The following is a 27,926-nucleotide window of genomic DNA, read 5'->3' as shown; positions in this document are numbered from 1 at the left end:
AAAGTCAGGACAGGAAAAAAACGAAGTATCAGACTAGGAATGATTCACAAGTGAGTGCCAGTTTCCATTGTCAAAACAAAACATAACAAAGCAAACAAATAAACATACTAACAAAATAAAGGATATTTTTAAATATTTTTAATTACTGAGAAACTTCTGAATCATGAAAACGCCGAAGTTGAGGTCAGCTATCGATGCCATCTATCGACAGTTAATTGGCACTTCTGTAACCAATTAAATTGAGTGGGTTTACCTGATAGACAGAAGGGAAGCTAATCAGATTTTCAGTTTTGCCAAAACAGCTTAGCATCAATTCTTGGCCATCAATTACTTAATTTAAAGAAGTTAATGACTTCAAAGTTAAAGAAGTTTAGTCCAATTCGAGAGAGCTTATGAGATCTCGGAATTGCAGCAACTTTCGAATTCTGAGACCACTGGATCATTTCAAAAGCTGGACATAAAAATACTTAAAATACACACGCTTTCTGTATAAAATATCCAGACCAACAGGAGAATCTTTGTTAACAATATTTGCTTCATTAGCATAAGCGATACAGTTTCTGATGGAGCTACTAAAACATTTGTTCCCAATATTGAAAGGGCACAGCACGATCAACTGTCCTAAGGAATTTGAGCTTGATGTATTGAATACTTTTTGAGCGATACGGGCTTAAAAACTCAAAATTTTACAAAGAATGTATGAGCTCATTAAGGCTTTTGCCACCCAGAGATTTTTCAGTTTTTGAAAGCCAGTTCTCCTAGAATATTAAACCCAAAGAGCCAAAAACTCACTGATTACTAAGTCTTACTAGCTCTTTAAATCTTTTTATTCAATTGGTGTCTAGCGTAATGCCTTCTCTGCGCAAAATCGTATATTAACGAGAAAAAATGTAACCAATGATTTCAGCAAAGATTCTCCTATACACGCAGTTTCACTATTGACACTACTAAGCACTTAATGACTGGCCTCAAGGGAAACAGTGAGTTTTGTTTCCCCGAGACCCTCAATGTTTCCCAAGGCGAAGCCGAGGGGAACATTGAGGTCAAACGGGAAACAAAACTCACTGTTTCCCGCGGGACCAGTCATTAAGTGTTTTGTTAAACCTTCCAACTCAAAAATAGAAAAAACTGCGAAGAAATCGTTTGCTTGAAGCCAGCTGGCTCACAAATTTGCCGCGGTTTCAAGGAGCACGACCTGATCACGTGCGAGGCGAAAGTTCATGCTGTTGTTTCCCTAGGGAGTTAGTGAGTTTTGTTCGCCTCAGGGAGTTAGTGTGTTTTGACCCACGACACGTGACACGTTCTCCTCCAATAGGAAAACGTATTTGAGTTGGGAGGTATAGCAAAATTGATTAACCTCGCACAACTTTCACTGCAAACTTTAAATATGGTAAAAGGTAATTTTGTGCTTAAAAAGATCCTTTGTGAGGTACTTGAACTTCAAATGAGAGCTTTTTGTAAAACTTGCTTGTAAAATTCATGCCTCCAGTTTATTAAGGCTCTTCGGCAATGTCTAAAGATTTGTTGAACTAAATATATTTAGTTAGTGTGAATGCGGGACTTGTTGCAGCTTACTTCAGCAAGCTAACAAATGAGTGTGTCCTAAATAAATTCATCTAACACAGACGTGGGATTTTTCTTCCCTTGTATAGTTTCTTTCTCTTTCGTCTTATCCAGCTGTTTGCCTTCCTTTTGAGAATTACGTTGTTTCCACTTGTTCACTCTTCTGCCGCTATTCTCAATTTCTGCGCTGCGCCTTGAGGGATCACTCAACAAAAATTCGTCGAAAATTGAAACCGAAAGCTCAGAAGTGCTTTCAAGACAACACCCTTGAGTTTCAGCGACAGAGTCTTCGTTAGCTTTCGATGTTTTTGACTTAGTTTTAACATCGTTTTGTTCCAATTGATTTGTTTGATGGAAGTGACTGGTTCCTGCCTCTTCTAACCCGCAGTTTCTTTTAACTTCAGAATTAACTTTCTCTTCTTTCATTGCAGAATCATCTTCAAAACTCTCGCGTTGAACCTTGTGCTTGCCTTCCAAAGCGGTCGCCCTACAACGGGGCTTTTTACTTCGAGAATTTCTTTCGCTAACAAGGTCCTTCATTTCATGTCTCTCGAGACTTTGCTCACAACACTGATCTCTACCATACGACTTTGTCTTTGATTTGCGCTTCGGCATATTTCTTTTGGATTTCTTAGCTGTTTCGGAGCTGTAGTCTCTTCGCTTTCTCTCCAAAGAAGTCTTTTCATTTCCAACAACCTGTTTCTCGTTCATGTTTTCGCCTGAAGGCTTGTCGGAAAAACTGGACAAGCCGGACAAAACCGGATTTTTGTCGACGTAATAACGCTTTAACATTTCCCGCCTATCGCTTTCGTTGCCGTTGACGACAGCTTTAGCAAGATCTATTTCCGAGCTAAATCCGAGCGCATCCGACATCTCCCGAAAATGTTGTCGACGGATTCCTCGAGGAGTTGAACCAATGAATATGGCGCTGTTGCCAAGTCTCTCCACCGTGACGCCATTACTGGTTTTAGCCGAGCTGAAAAGGAACCGAGAAACATGAAGACACGAAGAAAAAAAGGTATTTAGTTAATAATTGTGAAGGAAATCGGAGTGAGAAAAGACATACCGTAAAATGCCGGTGATACAACTTCAGAGGGAGTTTTAGATGGACTTACAACCAGGCAACGTATACCTTGGCCGAGAGGGGTTATATAAGCAGCTGGGAAGAAGTTCGTTATCAATTTGATGAGGGATATTTTGTAAGAAAAAAAATCTTGATTAAATTTTTTTTATCTTCACTTTACTTGCAAATTTTGTATATTGCATATTTTTGTTTATAGTAGGATGTTCTGCGACAATATGGAAAAGTTGGATGGGAGAGAGCTTATGTCCTTGAGTGACATAAGAAAAAGTTCGTACCTGCGTAGTGGCGGCTTATCAACACGACTGCTACCAGCTTCCGGTTGATCTGTGCGTCGAGTGACTTCCGGTTTCTTATCCTGAGCACTTTCGCCAAGGTCATCACTTTCATCGCTTGTCTGCAAAGAATGTATAACAAGAAAACAGTGAAATACAGGTGCGAGTTGGAAAGAAAAGACAACGAAACAGCCTGCTAGACGTGAAGGAGGTAATAGGCAATAGGAGGGTAGGCAATAGAAGGGGGTAATAGGAAGAACTCCAAACAAAATTGTGAAATCAGTGGCGAACGCACGAAGCCATGTAACCGGAGCCAAGCGCGGGAAAACATGTAACCAGTGCCAACCACGGGAAAACCTGTAACCAGTGCCAAGCACGGGAAAACATGTAACCAGCGCCAAGCGCGGGAAAACATGTAACCAGTGCCAAGCGCGGGAACACATGTAACCAGTGCCAAGTGTGGGAAATCCTGTAACCAGTGCCAAGCACGGGAAAACATGTAACCAGTGCCAAGCGCGGGAAATCCTGTAACCAAAGCCAAGCGCGGGAAAACCTGAAACCGCAGCCAAGCGCGAGAAATTCTGTAACTGGAGCCAACCGCGGTAAATCATGTGACCGGAGCCGAGCGCGGGAAATCATGTGACCGGTGCGAAGCACAGGAAAACATGTAACTGGAGTGAAGGCACGGTTTGCTTTGCTTTTTGCCCCGACTGTTTTCTGATTACTCTCAGAAAGTAGGTGTTTTTTTTTCCTAATCAACTGGAAAGCTCGCAAAGGTTAAACTAACGCAAACGTACAACCAGTTCTAAATCGTTAACAAAACGTAGAATACCTCCAGAGCGGGAAAACAGTTCGCAGGCTGCTGTGAAAATTGTCTGAGCTCAAACACATCTTGCAGCGCCTGTTTAGACATGTGATTCTCCGCCTCGCTTGGTCCAACGATATGTCGATTGGCATGCGTGTAATGAACTCCGCAAGATTCTGCAAAAGAAAAGAGAAAATATGATTACGAAGCGCTTAAAACAACAACAACAAATATACCCGGTAAGACAATCACCGATAGTTCCTCTCTGCCTACCCAGGAATTTAAATAGTACTGGAGATCTGTTACGGAAACCTGAAAAAAAGCCGGGCTAACCTGTGATGTACTAAAATCCTATCTCGCCAGGGTGGGAGGGCGTATGTTATGGAAATCGTAGAGAGTATCGGCCTACTGAGCCACCTAGGTTTGAAGAGACTTTCACTTGACCTACACGTTGGTAGATAGAAAAGATTTGTTTCTATCGGGCCAAGACGTTCCACACTGCGGTTGAGGCCATGTTTGACACCACTTGGTGACAGTGGGAAAGTAAAGTATGTATTCGCATGGACTAGCATCCTGGATGGGTTTAGACATATGATTCTCATGTGAGACAAGTGAGACGTGGATTGCTAGTCCATCGCAGGGTTACCCGCCAGCATTAAATTTGCCGGTACCCACTTATACACTTGGGTGTTGAGAGGCACTGTGAGAGTGTCCGGATCTGGAGTCCAGCACACAAGCCATGACGCCACCGCGCCTCCCATACCACCTGGTGACCGTGCTGGAAATTAATTATCGGCGATCATTTAATGAACGACTCACCGAAGATTTCTTCAACCGTCGTTTCTTTTCTTGATCGTTTCGCTGCTGTTACAGATTTACTCTTCACGTCGATGTCTTGAGTTTTCTTTCCAGGAAATCTATGAAGATAGAATAGCAAGGTAATCACAGCCATACACATGTTGACCTCGCAATCCAGGAGCCCGTTTTTCGAAGGTCCCGAAAAGTTTTCGCACCCGGAAAGCCATAGCAAAATCTCGAACCTTATGATTACAGAGCTGTTTTATTCACATATTCTTAATATGAACAGAGGTTCCCTTCATACAAGAAGTTTCAGGCGTATCCGTTTTTAGATACAGATGAACTAACAATGGCTTTATGGGCCCGAAAGGTTTCCGGGGCTTTCGAGAAACGGGCTCCAGGGCCAAGAAAAATTGAAATCTCCAACTCTATAGGTTCTAGACCCGAGTAAACGCGAAGGAACAAAAGGGTAATTGCTTCACTCCACTTAAAACTTAGTACCCCAGGTTCTTACATCACAATGCCAAGCAAAATATATTTTTTCGGCCATCCCAAACGATCAATAATTACTACCTTCGAAAACGGCGTTGTCCTGCTTTGAAGGCGGCCGCTCTTGCCTCTGAAAATGGAATGGTCACAGGCTTCTTTCTTTTTCTGAAGACTGGCTGCGATTGTTTTCGTCTAGAGAACAAACCCTCGTCGGAGTCGTCTTCACTTGACGATGACTTCTCAGATGAATTACTCAAGTCAAAACTTTGATCTTCCTTTTCACTGGATGCACTTTGGCCATCAGAATCTTCAACGTAAACCTTTCTCGCTATTCTCGACTTAACTGCACCATTTAAACTCGACGTAGGAGGGATCACATCGCAGCTTTCTTCCGAGAAAGATCCCGAACTGCTCATGAACGAAGCACTTGGTTTTTCCTTGAGTCTTGTAAAGTTATTCGTGAGCTTGTTAGAGTCGCGTTCTTCTTCGTCCGAGTTGGGTGATAATTTAAAAGACACGCACTTTCTCGCAACAGATGTCATCGGCGAATCCATGCATTCGGCATCTACAGAGAAGAATTTGATGCTAGATATTTCCTTTTCAATAGAATCGCCGTCATCACTTAAACACAACTCACTGTTGCCAAGCTCATATAAAATATTGTCGTCGTCGTCATTGGCTCCTTTGCTCTCCATCTCCTCGCGCGCATCTTTGTTGCTATCTGTCCTTTCTCTAGGAGAGCTGGTGTGATTTGCAATCTGTTTCCTCTCAGGTGATTCATCTTTCAAATCCAGCTCGTAAGTCTGCGTCTTTTGCGAACCTGATGTACCTTGAGTTTGTTTCCTTGGTTCATCATCGTCGATCAACTGTGATGCAATTTCTTCAAGGTTATACGGGTCTTCCTCTAAGTTTGAATTCACGGTGCCTTCGCTCACCTAAAAAAGGAATCATTGTTTACATTCACAAATCGATTTTCTTGAAAATATGATCCAAGTGTTATCATTTAGAGCCACAGACTACAAAGTCTACGGGACATGGTAAGTATACCTTTGGTGAAATATTAAGCGTAGCCATTACCGTACAGATAGCTGATAACAAGTCTGCCATTCGTCAATTTCTCGATAGAACAATTAACCGTCAGCCCTGGCCAAACAGACTCCGCGCAAGTAACCGCAAGTTGAACTTGGGTAGAGACTGCGTTGGGTGGCCAAATGCAGTCTCTATTACACGCAAGTCACGAAAAAAAAAATCCATTTCGAGGCAGACATATCCTGTATTTCATTGGTTAATAGGTTGATTAAACAAGGAATGGACGCTACTCAACTTGCGTTGACTTGGGTTGGGTGGCCAAACGGTGAAAAACTTGCGTCGACTTGCGTGCATGATCCCGACCAAACGAGTGCAAGTCGTCTCAAGTCAATGCAAGTGCACGCAAGGTCTGGCAAAACCGGGTCGAAAGTAACCCAAGTTTTCAACTTAAAAATAAAAAGATAAATAAAATTTCATGTTTTCATAAACATGTATAGCATGTGCAACTAAGCTCTAAACTCTACTTTACCGTGCAATTTTCGCTCATATTTCAACTAAAATGCAACATAATACATGAGAGGAAAAAAAGGCTCGAGGACTACTACCATGCACTTGTGCATGAGTATTTTAGTTGGCGAGTTGCTGGTGTGGAAAACTAAGTAGTAAAATAATCGCAAAAAAGTATGGCATAGAAACTGTATAACTCGCTTTATTGTAAAATCACTCACCTTTTCCTGGTTCTCTAAGCCATTTTCCTCTTTCTTTTCGTGTACAATTTCATATTTTGCCACTTCATATCCAGCCTCTAGTTTCTCCGTTCTCTTCACGATGTCTTTGGACAGACTAGCACCTTCCGCGCGGTAAGAAAACAGATTCTCCAGGCCGAACAGTTCACCTTTCCTGTCTTTTTCCCCTTCAACACCAGTGAAATAGCGTCTCTCGTTTGTGCCCCCAACGGCAATGTTAGCCAGTTGCTGCGAGAAACAAGCAAATAAAAAAATCGTCGAACGCAACTTATGTTCCCTTTATGCTACAATTGGTTAACAACTCGCGCGCAAAAAAACTACACCATCAACAACGATTTGTACAGCTTTCGCCACCTTCCCGTGTTCCGCCGGCGCGGGGTACATGTTTTCTGAATGACATTGGTTACATTTTTTCCCGCGCTTGCTTAAGGTCACTTTTTCCCCCGAGATTTCATTTCGCGAACGGAAGAAATTTGGGCGCGCTAACACAACTAAGAGCGCCTGCATAGAGCCCCGCGACTTTCCCGCCTTTCACCGGCACCGGTTACATGTTTTCCTGAGATTGACACTGGTTTCAAGTATTCCCGCGCATGCCGCTGATTGCATGTTTTCTCGCGCTTGTGAATGGTTACAAATCTCCCCCGCTTGCTACCGGAAGAGATTTGAGTGAGCATGAATAGTCACTCATTTTTGTGGCATTAGGCTTTCTCAGCAGACTTACCTGCTTGTAAACTTGTCTCAGGTACATCATTTCTTCAATTGTTCCTGAAGATATCAATCGATACACCCTTACATCTCGTCGCTGTCCAATTCGGTATGCTCTGGAAAAATGCAAAGAAGAGAGAAATGTCTGTTAAAAATTGTCTTTTGAATAAAGAAAAGTAATCTTGCAGGAAACAAGTGGGCGGAGGAAAAAGAGAACCTATCGTGACAAGATAAATTTTCCGGTTAACATTTTGACCACTTTTTCAAAAGCCAACTTCAAAATCTCAGACGCTTAAAACCCTGACATAATTTTCTTCCCCTTCCCAGTGGCTACAAGCAAACTTTCAAGCAAATTGTACCGCAACAGCACAACAAATTTGTGACAAGTTGGCAAAAGTTGGACAAAGCACTGTCTACAGCAATAGCGCCTTATGTGCCATCCTAGCTGCGACTAGACTGTCATTCTAACATGATGTTTTAGAAGACACTCAGAATGTTCTATAAGAAATCCGTAGTCCTGATTGGTCCTTTCATTGTTGTCTCGCTATTCGCTGATATGACACGAACAAGTGCGCTTCTACTCTGAAAGGGCAAGTTATTCAGATGTTGAGTTTTACCTTAAAGTTGTGTTGTTTTTACTGTAAAAGCAGTTGAAAAAACTTGCGCTTGTTTTCTGAGAGTGAACAACCAAATGGGCTGCGCCTTGTTCCTCTTAGTCTAAGGCTCCGTCCACACTACGCCGGAGGAATTTAAAAACGCATCAGTCACCGGTCATTTTGTATTTGTGTTTGTGGAAAACTCGCTCAGGGAAATCACACGATTATCGTGACGTCATCATTTTCGAAAAGCTCCGTTTTCAAACTGTTTTCCGTCCACACGAAAACGCAAAGCCGGCGTTTTCAAATTACTCCGGTTTGAAGAGTGTTTTCGAAAAGCTCCGTTTTCGTGCTGGATTAGTGTGGACGGTAGGCCTAACCGTAGAAATAAAGCTGCGTTTTCAAATTTCTCCGGTTTGAAGAGCGTTTTCGTGCCGGATTAGTGTGGACGGTAGGCCTAACCGTAGAAATAAAGCTGCGTTTTCAAATTTCTCCAGTTTGAAGAGCGTTTTCGTGCCGGATTAGTGTGGACGGTAGGCCTAACCGTAGAAATAAAGCTGCGTTTTCAAATTTCTCCGGTTTGAAGAGCGTTTTCGTGCCGGATTAGTGTGGACGGTAGGCCTAACCGTAGAAATAAAGCTGCGTTTTCAAATTTCTCCGGTTTGAAGAGCGTTTTCGTGCCGGATTAGTGTGGACGGTAGGCCTAACCGTAGAAATAAAGCTGCGTTTTCAGATTTCTCCGGTTTGAAGAGCGTTTTCGTGCCGGATTAGTGTGGACGGTAGGCCTAACCGTAGAAATAAAGCTGCGTTTTCAGATTTCTCCGGTTTGAAGAGCGTTTTCGTGCCGGACTAGTGTGGACGGTAGGCCTAACCGTAGAAATAAAGCTGCGTTTTCAAATTTCTCCGGCGTAGTGTGGACACTGACTAACTGTAAAATGTTCGTACGAAAATGTTGCATTTTATATTGGCAAATGAAACCTCACTCTAGAAAGTCCACAAGAAAGTGGTTTGGTATACAAAATAAAGAATGTTATGAACCAAAACTCGCACAGAATGATTCTACTTACCTGTCTTGAGCTTGTAGATCGCTCGATGGATTCCAGCTCGGGTCAAATATTATCACAACATTGGCCCCAGTGAAGTTCAGTCCCAGGCTTCCCGCCTTAGTGGAGATCAAACACAAGGAGATACTGGGGTCGATATTAAACTCATGCACTAAACGTGTTCTGTCCGCAGGCTTCGTGCCTCCATCCAAATGACTGTACACCAGTCCTCTGCTGATCACGAACTCTTCTAAGATATTGAGAAGCTGGAAATAGGAAGAAAAATGAGTCATTCTAGTTTAAGGGACCAAGGGCAGGTGGATATCTGTCGCTAGATGTCGTTACCATGATCCTCTCTCGAGGGAGGACCCCCATATGAAAAGGTCGGGGATGATCGTCAGAAGGTTTTAATAAAAGCCCTAAAGGAGGCCAATCTAGGCGTGGCTCGAGCCTTATTTTAACCCCTAAAAGATACCACTTAAAACGAACTGGAACAGGCTTGATTACCAGCCCCCGTTCAGAAAAGGAGCCCGCGCTAGTAGACCGAACTGTAGAGAGACCGGCTAAAATCGAGCCTAAAAAAGGAAATAAGAGCGTTCTTTTATTATAATCTCTTCGAGTGCACCCTAAGTGAGACCAGAATCCTTGATATATATCCCTAAGCGAGACGACGAGTTTATCCCGGTTTCCAAAGCATTAAGCGACTAAGAGTATCGTTAGTCTGCCTGGATAGGATGCTAGTCCATCACAGGTTTTTTTTTTCAGGAAGAGTGGCTGACGGATAAATCTTATACTACCGAGAACAAATTCAACTAAGGTTTCTGAGGACGAAGGGCTACAAATCCGGGACCTCCACTTTATAAGAACTTCCCATTACTTCCCAGACTACTTAAAGGAGCTACGTCAAGGTTTGCGCATGTTGATGGCCTGAAAAGTTTAGCCTAAATTTTTCAAGTTCATCGTTTGTAATCCGTGTTTATCTTCTCCATCCTTAACTATTCGTGTTCCTTTATGAATTATTATCATCTCTTTGTTGTTTTTCTATCTTAGTAAACTATTATTTCCAGGTTTCCTTCAATTTAAAGGTTATTTTGTACGTGGCCAAAATAACTCAAAATAGCGTGACTGAGCTCCTTTAAACACGCTTTCTTGCGAGATATAAGCCCACAAGCATTGCTTTCAATTTCACAAAAATCCTACAAAGTGATTGTACGAGGTGAATTGCATCGAACGAACCTGTGTTGATCGTGAAAAGACAAGTAATTTGCTGTGTTCCTCTTTAAAGACTCTCAACAGCTTTTCCATCACTTTCATCTTGCCGCAGTACTTCGGGTCAGAGAGCAGTTCAAACGACGACATTTCTGCACCGCCTGAAAACTCGGGGTACCTGGCAAACACTCGCAAACAAAGTTCCTTGGCCTGGGGACGAAAATAAAAGGTAAATTGCGCCACAAATTCAAACACAAAATGTGATTTTGTTGGATTATGCAACCAAAAATGTCTTGCCTTATAGAGGGTCATGTGATTTTCAACCTTCATTGAGGGGTGGGTCACTCAGTTTTGTACCAAATGGAAGGTGTGGGTCACGTGCTTTCTATCTACCACATTTCAAAATGCTCCAGCTCACCGCCCCCCGCCCTTATACTTTTTGACCAGTCCCTAATGTAACATACCTTTGGAAGACTGATATGACTTACCTTTTCTTGTTGATCGGCTGATTGTTTCACGGTAGGTGCCAATAACGCGGCGTGATTGGCTACTTTCAACAACAGCTGAAAGAACCTCATGGTTACAGTCTTGATGGGCTCACCTTCTGAGCTAAGCTGTTTACACAACAACAAACAGAAATGTAAAGGAATGACGCTGAATCTTCAACTAAAGATGGAAGGAGGCACGGCGCCTAATAGCTAGCGGGCTCACTGGACTCCAAATCGAGAAGCATGGAATGGAGTCCTGTTAAGGTTTTCTTGGGCAAGACTCTCTACCCTCACAATACCTCGGTCTCTTTTACCCTGGTCCCAGATAATTTCCTTCTTCTTTCTACAACTGAAGCAAAAAGGCCATCACGGCGGCCAAAATAAGCAAGCGAAAAAACCCTCGGTACATATTTTCATTTATGCATTATCTCTAAGGATGAGACTCCTACTGTTCGAAAGCCTCTGTGGAGGAGGGGAATTAAGAGTGACGAACGGTTATTCAAAACACATGGATCTCGCAAACTTTTCGTCGAATTTCATGGGTTTTGCAGTCTAGTTTTTTCGCGTTTATGTGTTTCTCGCAGTCTCGATTTTTTCACAAAACTGTCACCGAGTCTCGATTTTTTACAACGCTAAGAAAGTCTCAAGGCGCTGATTTGTTTGTTTGTGTCTATGAATGACGTCTGAACGTCTTAAAGTCTGAACTTCTCTCGCTCGTATAAAACAATTTGAAGTCTCCGTCTCGTCTCGCAATCTCCCGGGCTCGCAAAGAAAAACGCTAGTCTCGCCTTCTCGCATTCACCATACACCACCCCTCGAATTTGTCTGTCAGAAAACAGAAGAAACTAGGGCCTTGATAAGAAGTTCACCTCACGCCGCCATTTGACAAATTAGCACACTCATGGCCCCCTATCTACTAATCAGAGTCCGTGGGTCAGATCGTAACCATCACATGGTGCGTTTTCGTCCAATCGACGAGCGAGTTTCAATGAATGAATCCAACCCTACCGTGTAACAACACTTGCCCCTGTCCTCCCCGCTGCCGCAGTCACAAGGGAAGTTCTTCTTTCGGATCATTTCCACATCCGGGTTCTGTAGAAGAGTCTGGTACACATCTTCCTGGAATGCCGTCAGTGGACAGAACACCACCAGCTCATCTGGAAAAACCAGTTAAACAGGTAAAATTCACAACAAGACAAACCAGAATGGAGACGCCAGGTACGCAAAGGCAAACAAGACAAAGAGAGGCTTCTTTCAGCGCCGAAAAACGCACTGTGCAGCTTTCAGTGCATCCCTTACCCTACTCGCGGGGCCACTTGCGGGCTCGGGTAATCAGCTCAGATAATAATGCAGGCTGCAATGGTGGAAAGAACGGCGGACTGTAATAAGGTAGGCGAGGATGTCGCTCGGTTGATTTATTTAAATACTTGGGCAAGCATGAATTTTTTTTGGCATTTCACAAGCCCCCACCCCCCGCCTGCTGAGAGGCTCTCTTGCTTATATATTCAGTGGTATGCTTATATGGATGCAACATTGAAAGAGTGTTTGTGGAAAAATGTGTCTTCGCACCGAAATTTCTTGTATACTGCCGAAAGTAAAGGGTTCGGAAACCGTCTCTAGGATAATTTTGTCCAAAGAAATTGATTCCCCACAAAAACAATACACCAGCTTTCCATTAGTGACGAGAAAATGTTGCTCCCTAACGGGAAAAATGGGAAAGCATGTATAGTTCGTAACTTTATTGGGGACTACAGAGATATGTGGCTAAAAAAAACAAAACAAAAAAACAAGGCTTGCGGAAGTGGACGCAGAAGAAATAAGACATTTTGAAACACATTGTCTGGGATAGACTACACAATTTAAATCCAAATATTGTAAAGATCTTCCAAGCTCCCAAGAGATGTATTTCTTTTTAAGAGTTAGGTCTGAAGCCTTTTCAGGTTATAGGCGCACTTTGACTAAGGAGGTGATAATGGAAAAAAAAGAACCGGTAAGTCAAAACAGACCGGTCTTGTAAGTCAAACAAGACCATCTAACATCAGGTTTGATACAGCAAGTGAAATTAAGAAAAAAAAACACTAAGACTTTTGTGAAAACTAGTCTTACCTTTCTTCGGCATCTGATCAGCAATCAGGTCCTTGGTCCTTCGTAAAAAACATCTTCCAATCATATCTTGAAGATCTTTGGATTCTGAAAGCAAGAAATTTACCATGTCTCAGAAACGTTCCGGAAATCTTTTGGGAAGATTCGCAGCACCACCAAAACTCTCCCTCTTTCCCCATTTCAGTCCCAGAACACCGCTCAGATTCGTTACCATTTTCATCACAGAGAGTTTTTCGCGCAGTTTTTGGTGGTAACGTAAATAATAAAGGGCCACGCCTTTAAACTGGTCGGCTGATTGTGCAAAATCTCTGCAAAATCTTTCAAAGCTTGTTGTTGTTGTTGTTGTTGTCGTTGCAGTTGTTGTTGTTGGCAAACGGTAAACAACCCAAGGCTGTAAGGGAAACTCTTTCAACCAAGGAAACAAGACAAGGAACTCTGGCCAGACCACCTGAGCCGGGGTGAAACACTCGGATAGCCCGATTCACCTTTTGGGGCCGCTTAAAATACTGGCTCCCTTGCCACCATTCCCCGGGTCAATACGTCCCCTACAGTATCTAAATTTGTTTAACGGCAGGTCAGACTATAATTCACTTACTTTTCCTGCCCACAGCCAGCTCTCTCTTAGTCGCGTTATAAGGCTGCCCTTTCCTGATTGGTTTACCAAACTCCCTGTTGAACGTTTTAGACGGTCCCAGACTCCCTGGGTTTGCCCAGTCCAAAACACACCAGAACTCTTCCAATTTGTTCTGAAGTGGGGTCCCTGTAAGGCCATATCTAAAACAGAATTAACAGGACTTAGTTTAGGACAAGAGCAAGAATTGCTTAGGCAACATCAACACTATACCTGAGAAATTTTAAAACGCAGCTTTATTTCTACGGTTAAGCTTACTGTCCACACTAAACCGTGAAGAAAACAGAGCTTTTCGAAAAGGCTCTCCAAACCGGGGGAATTTGAAAACGACGGCTTTTTCATTTTCGTGTGGACAAAACACGTTTTGAAAACGGAGCTTTTCGAAAACGATGACGTCGCGATAATCACGTGATTTCCCTGCTCGAGTTTTCCTCAAACAAAAATTCAAAATAACCGGTGATTGTTGCGTTTTTAAATTCCTCCGGCGTAGTGTGGACGGAAAACATTTGATGCGTTTTCAGAGTGAAAACTCCGTTTTCAAATTCCTCCGACTTAGTGTGGACGGGACCTTGTTTGTAGTTTGCCAATCGCAGTATACGATACATTGTCCACGGAATGAAGCCTGAGAAACAGCGTCATTTCCACAAAGAAAATGATTGCTGTTACAAAGCTAGGAATGTGCACATGGAATCGACAAGAGCAAAAGCGTGACTTAGCGTGAAAAATCACCTAAAATAGCGTTAGCAAGCGTGACAAAGATGCGTGACATAACCACTATAAAGGTAATCCGTGCTCACCGTCTCTTTACATCAAGAGCTTTAGCAGCAACAGTTACTTGAGCTTTAGGATCTTTAAGGCGATGAACTTCATCCATGATCACAGCCAGCCATTTGATTTGGTTTAAATCATTCTGAAGGAAACCAAAAAGAGTTTCAAGAACACTGTGGCTAAGTATCGTATATCGTCATAAGTATTGTCATCATAAGCGCTATGCAAGTTTTCAGGACTAGCCAATCAAGCAACTTGTACAGGGGCAGTTTAAGTTTACATTGGAAAAGTTCAACATTTGGTCTCCAAGCAAACCACTTGACCATTAAACATTCTCACGTTATCCGAGCGTGTCATTCTTTCCCATTTTAACCCCAATCCTAGGCCCCGTCCACATTACGCCGGAGGAATTTAAAAACGCACCAATCAACGGTCATTTTGGATTTGTGTTTGAGGAAACCTCGGGCAGGGAAATCACGTGATTATCGTGACGTCATCGTTTTTGTAAAGCTCCGTTTTCAAAACGTTTTTTTTCCACGCGAAAACGAAGAGCCGGTGTTTTCAAATTCCTCCGATTTGAAGAGCGTTTTTGAAAAGCTCCGTTTTCGAGACGGATTAGTGTGGACGGTAGGCCTAACCGTAGAAATAAAGCTGCGTTTTCAAATTTATCTGGCGTAGTGTGCCGGGACGCTGCTCTAAGTCTCTTGTTGGCTTATTATAATCTTTTTCAATTGGTGTTTTCATGGCTTCACCCTCTTACATCGCAATAACTGGCTTCATGTATCGGGCCAAGAATACTTCAAAGGAATCAGACAGCGAACCTACCAAATGATTTCTCATCGTCTCGTAAGTGGTCAAAGCAACATCCAGCCGCCCTCTCGAGGCCCGTTCCAGAGTGGCCTCCCTGGCGTTGCCATGAAAGAGCCCCGTCTTAAAATGTCCCCACGTCTCAAGCTCTTCCCTCCAGTTGTACATCACCGAACCTGGACTTACAATCAAGAAGGCACCTTTATCATGGCTAGCCTTTCCTTGCTTGGAAAAGAGATAAAAAAAAATGTTGGGGCGTCAGAGAATAGAGAGCTCTTATACTGTAGATGTACGAGTAGTTAATTATTTGAAGATGATCTCCATAAGCTTTTTGGATAAATTTCGGACAACGTACCACATACCGTGAATCACCTGTAGCAAAATGGTCAAAAACACATCAAAACTTTTGAGCAGCAATATCGCTTCTTATTATATGGCTTGCTCCGTGAGGGGGGCAAGATGAACCGAATCCTGTGCTGTGATTGGCTACCCGAGCGGGCAAGACGGTGCTCTCTTTCCCGCTCGCGATTGCCCGTTATGTCCCGCAAGAAAATAGAGTTCCTCCTCCATATAATAAATCCTTTATTGACCAAGCTTGTTCGGTCAAGATGGCTGGATGTTGGCCTCGTTATTTTTTTGCCTATTTATGGACGTCGACTCCGTCTCGGTTCATAAGCGAGCAAAAAAAATGAACTTGGCCAATAATTAGCCATCTTGACCTCATGCTTGGTCAACAAGCCATATGTCTTGTCGTTTCAAGAATAAGAGGGACTGTGTGCAATAATTCTATCGATGCAAAACTTGTTAAATATAAAAGTCCATCCTCATTTTGTAGTGAAGTTAACTGTGAACACTCTTTTTAAGTCCTAAATCAGGATTGATCATCACTCAAAAAAACCAGGACGTGACTTATCCTCTAATTAAAATAAAACATATGTAGCTTACTTGCTTTCCTGTCGCCTTGCCATCCATAAATTTGCAAAATAAGTCTCCCTTCGTTCCAGTCTTCCCCAAAATGGCAGCAATAAAAGAAATTACCTAAAAGAAGCAGAATTTATTTTATCTAGTTCGGTACAAAAATGTTCACTTGGCCTGTCACTCTGAAAGAAAAAGGAGAGAAAATGCTGCACGAGGAAAGATCTTGAAGGCGAAGAATAACTGGAAAGGAGGAAAGGTTCAGGTCCAGGGTACCATCTGAAACTTGAAAACGCAGCTTTATTTCTACGGTTAGGCCTACCGTCCACACTAATCCGTCACGAAAACGCTCTTCAAACCGAAGGAATTTGAAAACACCTGCTTTGCGTTTTAGTGTAGACGGAAATATTTTGAAAACGGAGCTTTTCGAAAACGATGGCGTCACGATAATCATGTGATTTCCCTGACCGATTTTCCTCAAACACAAATCCAAAATGACCAGTGATTGTTGCGTTTTTAAATTCCTTCGGCGTAGTCTGGACGGAAAACATTTAATGCGTTTTCAGAGTGAAAAGGCCGTTTCCAAATTTTTCCGGCCGGCGTAGTGTGGACGCGGCCTGGGACTGACCCCTCAATTACTGGGATTAAACAAGACACCAGTTGGGAAACAATTAATTGGGTCAGGGGCAGGATAATGGGGAAGAAAGGTAGGAGAAGACCATTAGGAGGGACAGGGTATTGACTGAGAACCGCGGTACTATGTTGTGCGAGCCTTGTGCACAGAATACAGTGACCATTTGAAAGGAAATAAAAAGCTACAGCTTGCAAGACTAGTATAGTTTTCTTCACACATGTTCGGCCGGAGACTGAGAGCCACACCTCATCAGTGTTTTCTAGTGCAAATGCAAAACAGTTAAAGCCTTTCCTTTCTTGAAGGTTGCGGAGCGACCATTCAAATGAAAGCTATTGAGCAGTAATTTCATGTGGTACTGTTCATTATGCTGTACAAGGTGGTTCTAACTTTTAAGTCTGTGGATGAAACCCTAGTGTGTGACCATCAAATGGAAGCTATTGAGCAGTACTTTCACGTGGTGCTGCTTATTATGCTGTGCAAGGTGGTGTTAACTTCTAAGTCTGTGGATGAAACCCTAGTGTGTGACCATTCAAATGAAAGCTACTGAGTAGTAATTTCATGTGGTACTGTTTATTATGCTGTACAAGGTGGTTCTAACTTTTAAGTCTGTGAATAAAACCCTAGTGTGTGACCATTCAAATGAAAGCTATTGAGCAGTATTTTCATGTGGTGCTTCTTATTATGCTGTACAAGGTGGTTCTAACTTTTAAGTCTGTGGATAAAACCCTAGTGTGTGGTGTGTGACCATTCAAATGAAAGCTATTGAGCAGTTCTGTCATGTGGTACTGTTTATGCATCTCTTCCCAATATCTTGGCAAAACTTGGCAGCCTCAGAAAATGAAAGATTAATATTGATACATTATGCGAAATACCTCACCTGAACTGTCTTACCCAGGCCCATATCATCTCCCAGGATTGCACCTGTGTTTTCAAAATAGTGTTGGTACAAGAAGCGTACGCCATCTCGCTGGTAGTCCCGTAGATAACGGTTGATGGTGGCTGGAACCTAAAAGTAAAATTCCGGAAATAAATAAGCCTTTTCAAGGGCGTATTTTCGTTCAAAAGACTTTTTTGGTGGCTTTCTATAGAGCGCAGCTGAAAACTATGTTAATGAATTTGTATTTTATAATGGTTGGGTTTGAAATTGGAAACGATTTTACATCTGACATTGTAGAGTATGAGTGGCTCTTTACAAGAGTAGCGTGTTGGAAAGTTCTTAAAAACAAACGATATGAAACATTGAAGTCTAAATAAAAGAAGCTATACAAATGAACATCCAAGCTGAAAGACTGGACATTCTGTAATGACATAAGACAGGCTGAAAGCATAAGTAAAGAGTTGAAAATCAAAGGAAGTTACAGCATCTTGCTAACAAAAAGAGTAAAGTCCGCATACGAGCCAAGTGGCCCATCAGGCCAGAGTTTATCCCGGTTTCTGTAGCATGAAGCAGCTAGGAATATTTCAACTCCCCTCTGGATGGGACGCTAGCCCATCGCAGGGTTACCCCCAGCATTAAATTCGGCGGTACCCATCTGTACTCGCTGGGTGGAGAGAGACACTGTGAGAGTTAAATGTCTTGACCAAGAACACAACTCAGTTTCCCCAGGCCGGGCTTGAACCTGGACCACTCGATGCGGAGGTGAGCGCACTAACCATGTGACCAGTGTGGTTCCACGTATCTTGCTAGTAAATTTGGAGAGAGATGCTATCCTCAGAGGATTCTAAACATTAGAAACTTGAAATTGTATTTGCGTAGCACGGGTTTGGAGAAAGAAGGGGAAGACTAGGTGAATTTTCAGAATTTTACATTGCAACAAAAGCTGGTTGAATCCATTTAGCTGAAAATGTTTAGCCGACGAGTTATGACTGACGAGCTGTTGACATACAGTGTACACGCTTAGTTATACTGCTGACCTGGATAACTGGCTCAACTCCAGGTTTGGACAGGAGCAAAGGTACTGAAGGATGTATGGCAGGCTGTGTAAAGGATGGCCTTTCCATATCTTGGTCATCAAAACCTGCAACGAAAATTTTAAGAATGCCAACCAAACTGGAGGTGAGATCATTGACAATCACATTAACTGTCACTACAGAGTGAGCATAGAAAATAAAATGTGTTTATGCTGTACTTACAGTAGATACAGAGTACACTTTCAACTTCAACATGTGGGGTATTATAATAATAAGTGACAGCGTTTGTACTGAGCGAAGTACAATTCAGAAGGAATCATGCCAGTAATTTCAACATCGGACGAGAGTACAACACGAGGCCAATTTAAAATTACGAGCATCATTACTCTCTGAATTGTACAACACGAGATCCAGTTACACACATCTGTGGGAAACAGTAAGACGGAAGCCATTAAAACGCCGGCAATTGACGTGGGAATGGTGTAGTTATCCAATTATAGGTATCCAATAACAAAAAATGTAATATAGATACCTGCAATTAGACACCCATGTGATCACACGCAGATTACATGACAAATAGGCGAGCAGAGAACCAATCGCGATCGACAATTTTGTTATTATTACGATTATACATGTAGTTAGTAATAGTATAATAAGTCAGTGATGCTAATATGCAAGTGATGTGAGCGAGACAAATAAAAAATAAAAGAAATCCTTGACTATAAGGGAATCAGTTGTTACTGGTTGTGACTGTAGCCAGCTCAGTCCGTGCGCGGTTACGTTTCGCGCCATTTTCGGTCACGTGACCAGTGTGTTTTTACCAGCGTGGTCGTAAGATTTTGACTCAGGTTTCCGTGGATTTACGCTCGTTTTAGCGTGCCTTTTTTTTGTCCCTTTCGCAGTCCTAAGGCTGGACAAGGTAACAAAGTGTATATTTTTATGTCCTAAGCTTAGTAAGTTACTGTACTAAAGTTTATTTCGAATTTTACGTTCATGTGTTTTATGTAGCGTCGTTCGACAAACATTCGCATCAAGTCATTAGTGTAATTTTTGCATTTATTTCAGTTTTACGGCTTCCGTTTGAGGTTAGTAAAGTCTACCAGCCATAATTACAGTGGTTCGTTTAATCTATGTAGTTACACTGGTGTCAAGTTAATTTTACTTAATCCTAAAAAGCGAGGCAGACTGAGTATCGGTTAGACTGCGAGGCTGTCAGGCTCATAATGTTGTTTTGCATTCTTCCCTATGTTCTTTCCCACCGGGGGGGGGGGGGGGAGTACTCCCTGATATGGGCTATATAGGTATGTGTGGCCCCAAAGGGTAGGGTTTTTCAGCCGTTTTGATCATAAATAGGGTATCGATTTTGGCCATTTTGGTCTTAAATAGGGTATGGTTTTGGTACTTTACCCTTGAATCGGGTATGTTTCTTAGGAGAAGCTACTTTTCCATCGCTATCAATAAGACCGTCAACAAAAGTACTTCATAACTTATGTTTAGGGCAACTGTGCCAGCTGCAATGGCCATAAATAGGGTATGGAATTTCTGCTGGGTCAAAAATAGGGTAGCAAAAATCGCAGATTTTAGTCAGAAGTAGGGTAAGGGTTTGGGAAGTGGGCCAAACATCCACACCCAACTTTTCTGGGAGTACCCCCCCCCCCCCCTCTGCCCCCGGGGTTCTTTCCCACGGATTTTCGAGCTAAAGAGAGACTGCTCACAGTCTAACTATCGGTCTGGGGTGGATTCAAGTTTTGATTGCACATGAAAATTAACTTCATCACCATGTCTCACAGATCAGTCACTAAATGCCTCTTTCACAATATTGATGGCAAATTTAACTGAATACATGCAAATAACAAAGTCAATGATTAACTTTGTCATGTGTTGCCTAGTAAATATTGTATTTTGATATTGACTTTTAATTTGATGGCTCTCCTGAAAATCTTCTGTGATAATTAACTTTGTTACTAAAAGCAATAATAATTATTGCTTTTAGTAATTATATAGTATTATTATTGCTTTTACTTTTAGCAATAATTAATTAATTATAATTATTTTATAATTCATTCATAAAGCTTACCATCTGCTATCATTTCATCATCAAACTCATTTTCACTATCACTCTTCTTACAAGTCACATCAGAAAAAGTTATATTCTGTGGCCTTGCTGATGTGCTTGTTGATTCAGGAGGATTTTCTCCACATTTTAGCATCGCTTCCTCAGTGATGGAGGAATGGTTTTCCTTGTTAATCTTAGGCAGCCTCTTGTTCTTGTTCTTGGGTAGCCTCTTGTTATGCTGGGTAGAAACATTTAATTTTCCTGTTACAAGGATTAAAAAAAAAAGAAAGAAAAAAAAAACCCACATGTATTCAGTAAGTGTACATGTACAACTGAGATCAGTTACAACCATACAGATACTATCACTTCTCAAACTCATTAATAATTCATCCAGTTTAGACAAAGAAAATCATGACTGTGACGGTGTTTGGATCACTCACTCACTCATCCTCTTCGCTCCTTCGTGAGTGGAGCATAAGGCCACGATGGTGTTTGGATATCTGATCTTAATTAGCATAGATTTTTTACGATTTTATTTCTCCATTTTCTCGTTAGCTTTAGTTTCTATTGAGAAGATATGTCAAACACTCAAGACAGTGTTTGACCACATTTCCAAACACCTCAAAGCTTGTCAAAAATACTACGCAGCACGTATTTCCAACTCTCCTCTCAGTGTTTGGAAATGTGGTCAAACACGGTCTTTCGTGTTTGATATATTACTTCCAAGATGTCAAAGTTCAAAATAAAAATGCTGACAAATGTGCAATTTTTTTGCACAAAATAAGTATGTATCTTTTTATTTAGAGCTGCCAGTATTTAATGCAGTGCCAGTTTTTGCTTTCATACATGTACATGTAGCTCACTGCTGCTCATTGTATTTTAAATTACATGAAATTAGCAACTTTGGACCCCCCCCCCCCCCACCCACCCCCTTCCCTCTTCCTCCTGAAAAACATCTGTGAATAGTATGGCTTTCTCCATAAAATAATCATCAGTTAGAAGTATTATGACCTTAAAAATGATTATTAATATTGTTGACCATTATTAAATTACATGATTGCAATACTAAATCAGGGGAATGGTCTTACTCAAGTTTTGTTCACAGGCTTAAGATAATGTTACTACATAATTTGGATTTAACTAATACTGTGAATGTATATTGATTAAAACTATACAATAAATACACCGTGTACCATACCTTTCTTTTTAGCTTTTGATGAAGACATTGATACCTCTGATCTGATGACATCTAGTTGAGAAAGAAAACACAGAATAAACAAGAAAGGAAAGAAAAAGTTGTTCTAAAACATTTAGTTTTCTATGTGCCAACGAATTTTTTCTTTTATCAACCTACTCCTACCATGTTCCGTCTCTGAATCCACCTCATCTTGACAAGTTTCACTTCCCTCATCATATTCACCATATTTCAATCTGTGTTGGACAAAATAATTCACAAACAGTTATAACAAGTATGGAGGGTCATACTTGACACCATTTATTTTTCATTTATGTGGAATGCCTGTAAATTTAGCCGGTGTGTCATTTCATTACGTAATGTCACACTTGAATAGCTAAGCACACGATACAATAAACTTGTATTGTATTGTATTGTATTGTTTTGTATTGTTGTATTGTATTGTTGTATTGTATCTTAATTATATTAATTACCTCCCAGTTTTTTCTTTTTGACAGATGTCCTGGAATTCACAGGTATCAATGATATTTGATATGCTCAGGTTGAAAGACTATCAGAACATGACGTGTTACGTGTGAGTTTTTTGTATACATCATTTCTTGAAAACGAAGAACAAACCAGCGGGAAAAAAATACAGCCCTGTTGATGTTTTTCTATTAAATTGAAAACCACGTGCAAAAATTCAGGCACTTTTGAGGGGAAAAACAATTTCACACAAAATCGTCACTTAGCATGGTTTTGAACAAACCTCTTCAATTATACCAACCTCATGATCTCTTCTGCTTCATTCCCTTTCAGATGAGAAAAGAAGAAACTGTTTTCTGTTGTTGAAGGAGGAACATACAGGAGTTAATAAAATGATGCAGTTCACCATGACCATAGTAAAATAGTTTATCCTTGACAGTTTTATGTTTTCCTTTATTATTTAAAATAAATTAAAGAATTCATTCAAGTGCTATTACTGCCAGCCAGTAAACAGGAATTGTGTCAAGCACATTTTGTACAGTGTAAGACATTTTGAAACCATTTTTCTTAGTTTCTGATTGAAAGCTACATGCATCACTAGTTTGATCTACTGATTGGAATAATTCTGTTGAAATTACATATTCAATCAGATAAAAGCACTCCTGGTTTATTGTTGTCTCACTTCAGACAGTTTAAACTATTCTTAACTGTCTTCACCACTCCCCCACCCCACAAAAAAAGTAAATCAGAAGAGAGAAAGCAAAAATAAAAACAAAGGTTAAAGAAAGAAAAAAAATCAAATCAAATAATTATAATTCAAGCCAAGCCACTTGTGGGCAAGACCACAAACTCACCACTATTTTTCTTCGTTGAGTTCTTTTGATGTTCAGTTGTGGTTTTTCTCAGTGCCGTAACGGGAACTACTTCACTTCCTTCAGATTCATAGCTTTAAGTAAAATAAAACAAACCAACAAAAAAACAACCACCATTTTATTTTGCATAATACAGAGAATATCATACAGCAAAAGAATACATTAAACTTAAATGAATATATGAACCAAGGCCATGTCCACTGTATATATATAATATTCAATCATCTCTAAAAACAATGGATTGCTGAGAACACAAGATAGTGTATTTTCTAAAAAATTCAAAGTTAATCTTTCATTGTGAGTCTAATCTACATGTAACAGTATGACCTTTCTGAATGCTGATCAAGCATCCTACAATCAAGCTACGGGTGAAATTGCCTGTTGTTGATAGAATTCAACCACTTTAGTAACAAGTTTGTTACAGGTGTGGAGAACGAGGCTACAGGTAACTGGAAACTTAATGACAGTCCTGAACCTAACTGGGTCCATTTGCCATATACATGATTCCACCCTACTTGGATTAGTTTTCTTTACGTTAACCTTACCCAATGAAGGTGACAACAGCTTCTCTGTGTCCATTGGAGGTATCATGGATAGAGTTGATTATAGCTTCATAATACTCATTATCTCCGCTGTATGGAGCCAGACAACTGTGCCCCTTGTGCCACACTTGACATAATTAAACACAAGAAACAGATTGTCAGAGACTTTTAATTGTAAGAGCACATCTTACCTACAGTGGAACCATGTTAATATGGTCACCAACAGGCCAGAAAAATTTGGCCATATTAACAGGGTGGCCGCATTAATGGGGTAGGGTCAAACCTCATGACTGGTCTAGACAACTGTTCTTTAATGAGCATCTGGAATGCAGGTATAATTAAATACAAATTGAAACTTGAATTAGCATGTGATTATATGTAAAATATTAACAATAGAAAGTTGAATGTGTTTATATACATTGTAGCTGGTTTGAGTGGCTGTAGAAACAGGGTAAAATAAGGATTATACAGGTTGGGATTTCAGAATGTGGCTGCTGGCCTTGTTAACAAGGTGGCCACATCAATGGTTTTTTTTTTTTTTTTTTGTAAGAAAATGTATGAGTGTTCACTCGGACAAAAAAAGATGGCCGTAATAACAAGGTGACGTAACAAGGAGTTCCACTATAAATGCATTAATTAGTTAAAATATAATTTATGTCAATTTTCAATTACTATTTTATCAACATAAAAATAGAAATACTTTCTACATATATTAGTCTACATCATTAGAGAGTGATGTGAAAATGAGTTATTTCTTGGGACTACAGTGTACCTTAACTTTGTTATACTAAGTAAAGTAGTCCATCTGACTGCAGGATTACATCCAGCATCCAAATTTCCCTTACCGTTTTAATTTATACACCTGGCTAAAAAGAAGCACTTTGAGAGTGAAGTATATTACCCAAGAACGCAAACAACATCCTTGACCTGCCAGGGCCAAACATGGAATGCTCAAAACCCAGAGTCCAGCACATTTTATTATCAGGGCACTGTGACTTCTTCAATTTACTGTAAAACTCTTTGATGCATATAATTTACGCCTTTCAATATCCAGCCAGAGAGGAGAAGGGGGGCTACCCATGGGAATTTGATTGTGAAGTCAGTCCAATGAGTAGGGATTTCGATTACACGTGATGTCCCCTGGGTAGGGAATTTGACACTGTTGCCATCTTCGAAGACCGAGAGTCTGGTGATGAGCCATCTACATCTTGTAAATAGAAGTCACTGGGAGCTGTGAGGCCCTGATAGAAATCATTTTGGGAAAAAAATCATGGGCAGGTGAGTGAATCTATTTTTTCCTTCATCCTTTTATACAGACCATTCATAGTTTGTCTATACTTGTGCGTATAATTGAAGGGAAAAAGCGTTCACTTTGTACATGTTTTTGCGTTCCGAACCTGACAATTCTCTGCATGTTGACATATTTATGAGTTTTCCTTTACCCCAGGGTGGAAAATTTTGACACTTTACCGATCATGTTGTCCTTGGGGTAGGGATCCACCCCCCCCCCCCCTCCTCCTTATGCTTGACAATGATAGGTGCATAACTTGAACTAGATACAATTATCATGTCCTTTTTCATGATACTTCACCTTCTGAGTCTGAACGTCTTGCTTCATTGCGTTTCTCTTCAAGCTTGAGATTGTTTGGACTATTGTGACAAAGATACATGTAGAAGAACAGACTATGGACATTAATCATTAAAAAAATGATGATCAAAGATCTATATTAAAACATTTCAGTGGCGGATCCAGGGGGAGCGTCTGGGGGATTTGGACACTCTCTATCAAATCTTTCTTTTTTGTACTATTTGTTTGACATTGAATGTATGAATTGGTATCACTTATCACTGTGAAACTGGTTTTGTGGTTGTCGTTTTTTAAACAAAATTTGCCTTGAACTTTGCCACTAGCCTAACCTCAAGGTAAATTCAAGAAATCGATGTAATTGTTTGGAGTGTCTTCTAATGGTCTGATGACAACTTGGCCATTAACCTTGTTCTTTCGGCTGGTCATTTTAACACTTTTGATCATCAAGAATTGCCTAGAAACACTCAAAACCATTGCAGCCAAGCTTCAGATGAATTATCAAGATGTTTTCCAAACTTATTAGATGTTTGACTACAATATCGAAGCTGTTACCATGGTGAGGTCAAACACAGAAGAGGAATGCCATGAATGGTTTGAAGACACCTCTAGACTGACTGGCTGAAAAGATTTTCGCTACAGTCTCAATGCCAGGAATCACTGAGAGGCAGACACACAGGAATAGGGATGTTGCTAAGTGCTGACTGCTGGCGAAATTCGCCGGCTGATAAAGAAGATATCACCAGCTGGATTTTGACGGAAGATCACTCTGTAAAGGCCAATGAGCAGTTTTTGGGTTCAAGGTGTGTTGCGAAAGGTTGGGGACCAAAACTTTGTTCCAAGTCTCTCACCAAAAATGGTGACTGGCTCAATTAAAATCTTAGCCAGAAGAGTATTTTCTTAGCTACAACCCTGTAGGAACATTGTATGTACACCTACAGTGTAGGGTAAACCTGGAAATGCATTATTACGTTAATGTTGTCATACCTTTTATAGATCATTTACTGGTAGAAACGAATTTAAGATTCAGTGACAATAACAGAGCTGGAGTCGAAATTTTGCCTTGGTTCCATTTACAATTGTAAAGCATGACAATCATCAAAATAATTTAGCAGAAAAGCAAAAATATTTACAACAGGATCTGCCTACACCCTCCTCTACTGCGCAATCTCTTCCTTGGTAAAAGGGAAACAGTGCACACCAGCTTTACCACTACTGGGAAATCTTATTGAGTGTGTAAATTATGCTGATGAGGATAAATATCCAAACATACATCTTTTGCTTATAATGGTATACACTCCCTGTTAGTTCTGCCAAAGCTAAGTGTTAATTCTCTGGCTTGTGAAGAATCTAGACATATCAGGATGGCTTAGGAGAATATTCAAATGGTCCAGGGTGCATTCAGTATGGAATATGCTGAAGATTTTCGGCATGACCTTAAAATTTTGCAGCATACAGGCATGGGATTGAAGTTTTTGGCATACAGCAGTGTGCTCATTTATATTTGTTGGTGCTAGTGTATAAATGCTTAACTGTGTAAGGCGGCTTGGTGTGATAACTACGGCTTCTTAACTTCCTTTCATCACCATTTCATCCCATACTGAATAACGGGTATCTTACATGTATATGATCCGTTTGAGTCCAACGTTTCCCAATGGCCGCTTGCCAGGCGCTTAGTACCCTGGGTACCAGAGGGTTTTTTCCTTTTTTCGTGGCTAAGCTTTTAACAGTGAGCAGTGAAGCCACAATTGTTGGCGAGGAATTTAAAAAGCCTTGGCATTTTTTTGGTGTGGAAGTCTTGCAGAATGCACCCTGGCAAATGGTGCACCTTTATGAGCAGAATTCATGTAGACCTTAAGAGCCAGTGAAACTGATGTTAAATTACAATTATAACATACAACTGTGACTGTGGTTAAAGAAGTTATTTTCCACCAAAAAGGCTTCCACAGTGTTTCTGAACCAAAGTTTGGACCTCCCCCGTTTCCCTATAAAAAACTCTTAAATCCGCCCCTGCATTTCAAAAAAAAATTAAAATACTCAAAGATATATGATGGCTCTGAATACAACGGGACCCACAGTGAAATGCACAATGAAATGAATAAGCTTAATTTTTATAAATGAACGGGTTTCTTTTTCCATCACATACTTTCAATGAATTAAAATTCAATACGAGTTGAAAACATCATTTAGCACAACTTAGGTTAACTTACCATCTCATTTTAGAGCTCCAGTTGTTTGTATTATCATCAGCTGTTTTCGTATCTTCTTCGTCTTCTGTCGAATCGTCGTCCGTAGTAGATCCATCGCAATCCATTTCCCCTTGCTTTCAATCCAACTTTTCTCGGCTTGGCAAAAAATTCTCAGATAGATACATGTGTCATTATGTTAGCTGCTAATAAGAAGTCGGTCACTCTATCGATCTGAGTCTCGAAGCATTGGAAAACTCTGTAGGTCACGATAGAAGGCACCCCGATTTTAAATGGCTTTTCATCAAAATGCCACGCTTCAGTTTAAAGCTGGGATGTAGTGGGAAAATTTTACTTGGCTCGTTTGAAGGGCCAACTAAGCGGCCATATTTGTTTGTGTCTCAGTTTTCGCGCGGTTTGACGCTGTCC

The 27,926-nt window shown here is 40.9% G+C and overlaps 1 protein-coding gene and 1 long non-coding RNA gene across 3 annotated transcripts; one reads left to right on the top strand and one right to left on the bottom strand.

Moving 5' to 3' along the window:
- Positions 1-123: 123 nt before the first annotated feature.
- LOC110045336 (DNA excision repair protein ERCC-6-like 2) lies at positions 124-27,926 on the bottom strand. Of its 2 annotated transcripts, none has more exons than XM_089286458.1 (26): positions 27,522-27,926; positions 25,318-25,376; positions 23,730-23,853; positions 23,167-23,258; positions 22,614-22,668; positions 22,007-22,083; positions 21,851-21,901; positions 20,674-20,913; positions 18,600-18,703; positions 17,563-17,691; positions 16,082-16,174; positions 15,155-15,361; positions 14,359-14,471; positions 13,526-13,704; positions 12,934-13,017; positions 11,836-11,984; positions 10,828-10,953; positions 10,367-10,549; positions 9,155-9,396; positions 7,508-7,607; positions 6,769-7,014; positions 5,096-5,946; positions 4,544-4,641; positions 3,752-3,900; positions 2,923-3,041; positions 124-2,539 (listed from the first exon to the last, which is right to left on the bottom strand). In XM_089286458.1, exons 1-26 carry the CDS (start codon positions 27,623-27,625, stop codon positions 1,603-1,605), a joined length of 4,911 nt encoding a protein of 1,636 aa, XP_089142584.1. In that variant the 5' UTR covers positions 27,626-27,926; the 3' UTR covers positions 124-1,602. The 2 variants fall into 2 exon arrangements, with proteins under 2 accessions (XP_089142584.1, XP_020606601.2); XM_020750942.2 differs by having other exon boundaries at positions 22,013-22,083.
- LOC149113804 (uncharacterized) lies at positions 18,845-23,088 on the top strand. Its single transcript, XR_016206350.1, has 4 exons — positions 18,845-19,515; positions 19,662-19,681; positions 21,863-22,421; positions 22,646-23,088. It is a non-coding gene; the product is annotated as an uncharacterized LOC149113804 (long non-coding RNA).

The sequence above is a fragment of the Orbicella faveolata genome, unplaced genomic scaffold, assembly GCF_042242905.1.
Source record: "Orbicella faveolata isolate gen_17 unplaced genomic scaffold, um_ofav_v1 contig_14, whole genome shotgun sequence".
NCBI lineage: Eukaryota > Metazoa > Cnidaria > Anthozoa > Scleractinia > Merulinidae > Orbicella > Orbicella faveolata.
Note: the sequence above shows the minus strand (reverse complement) of the source record. Positions and strands in the feature narration are given on the sequence as shown.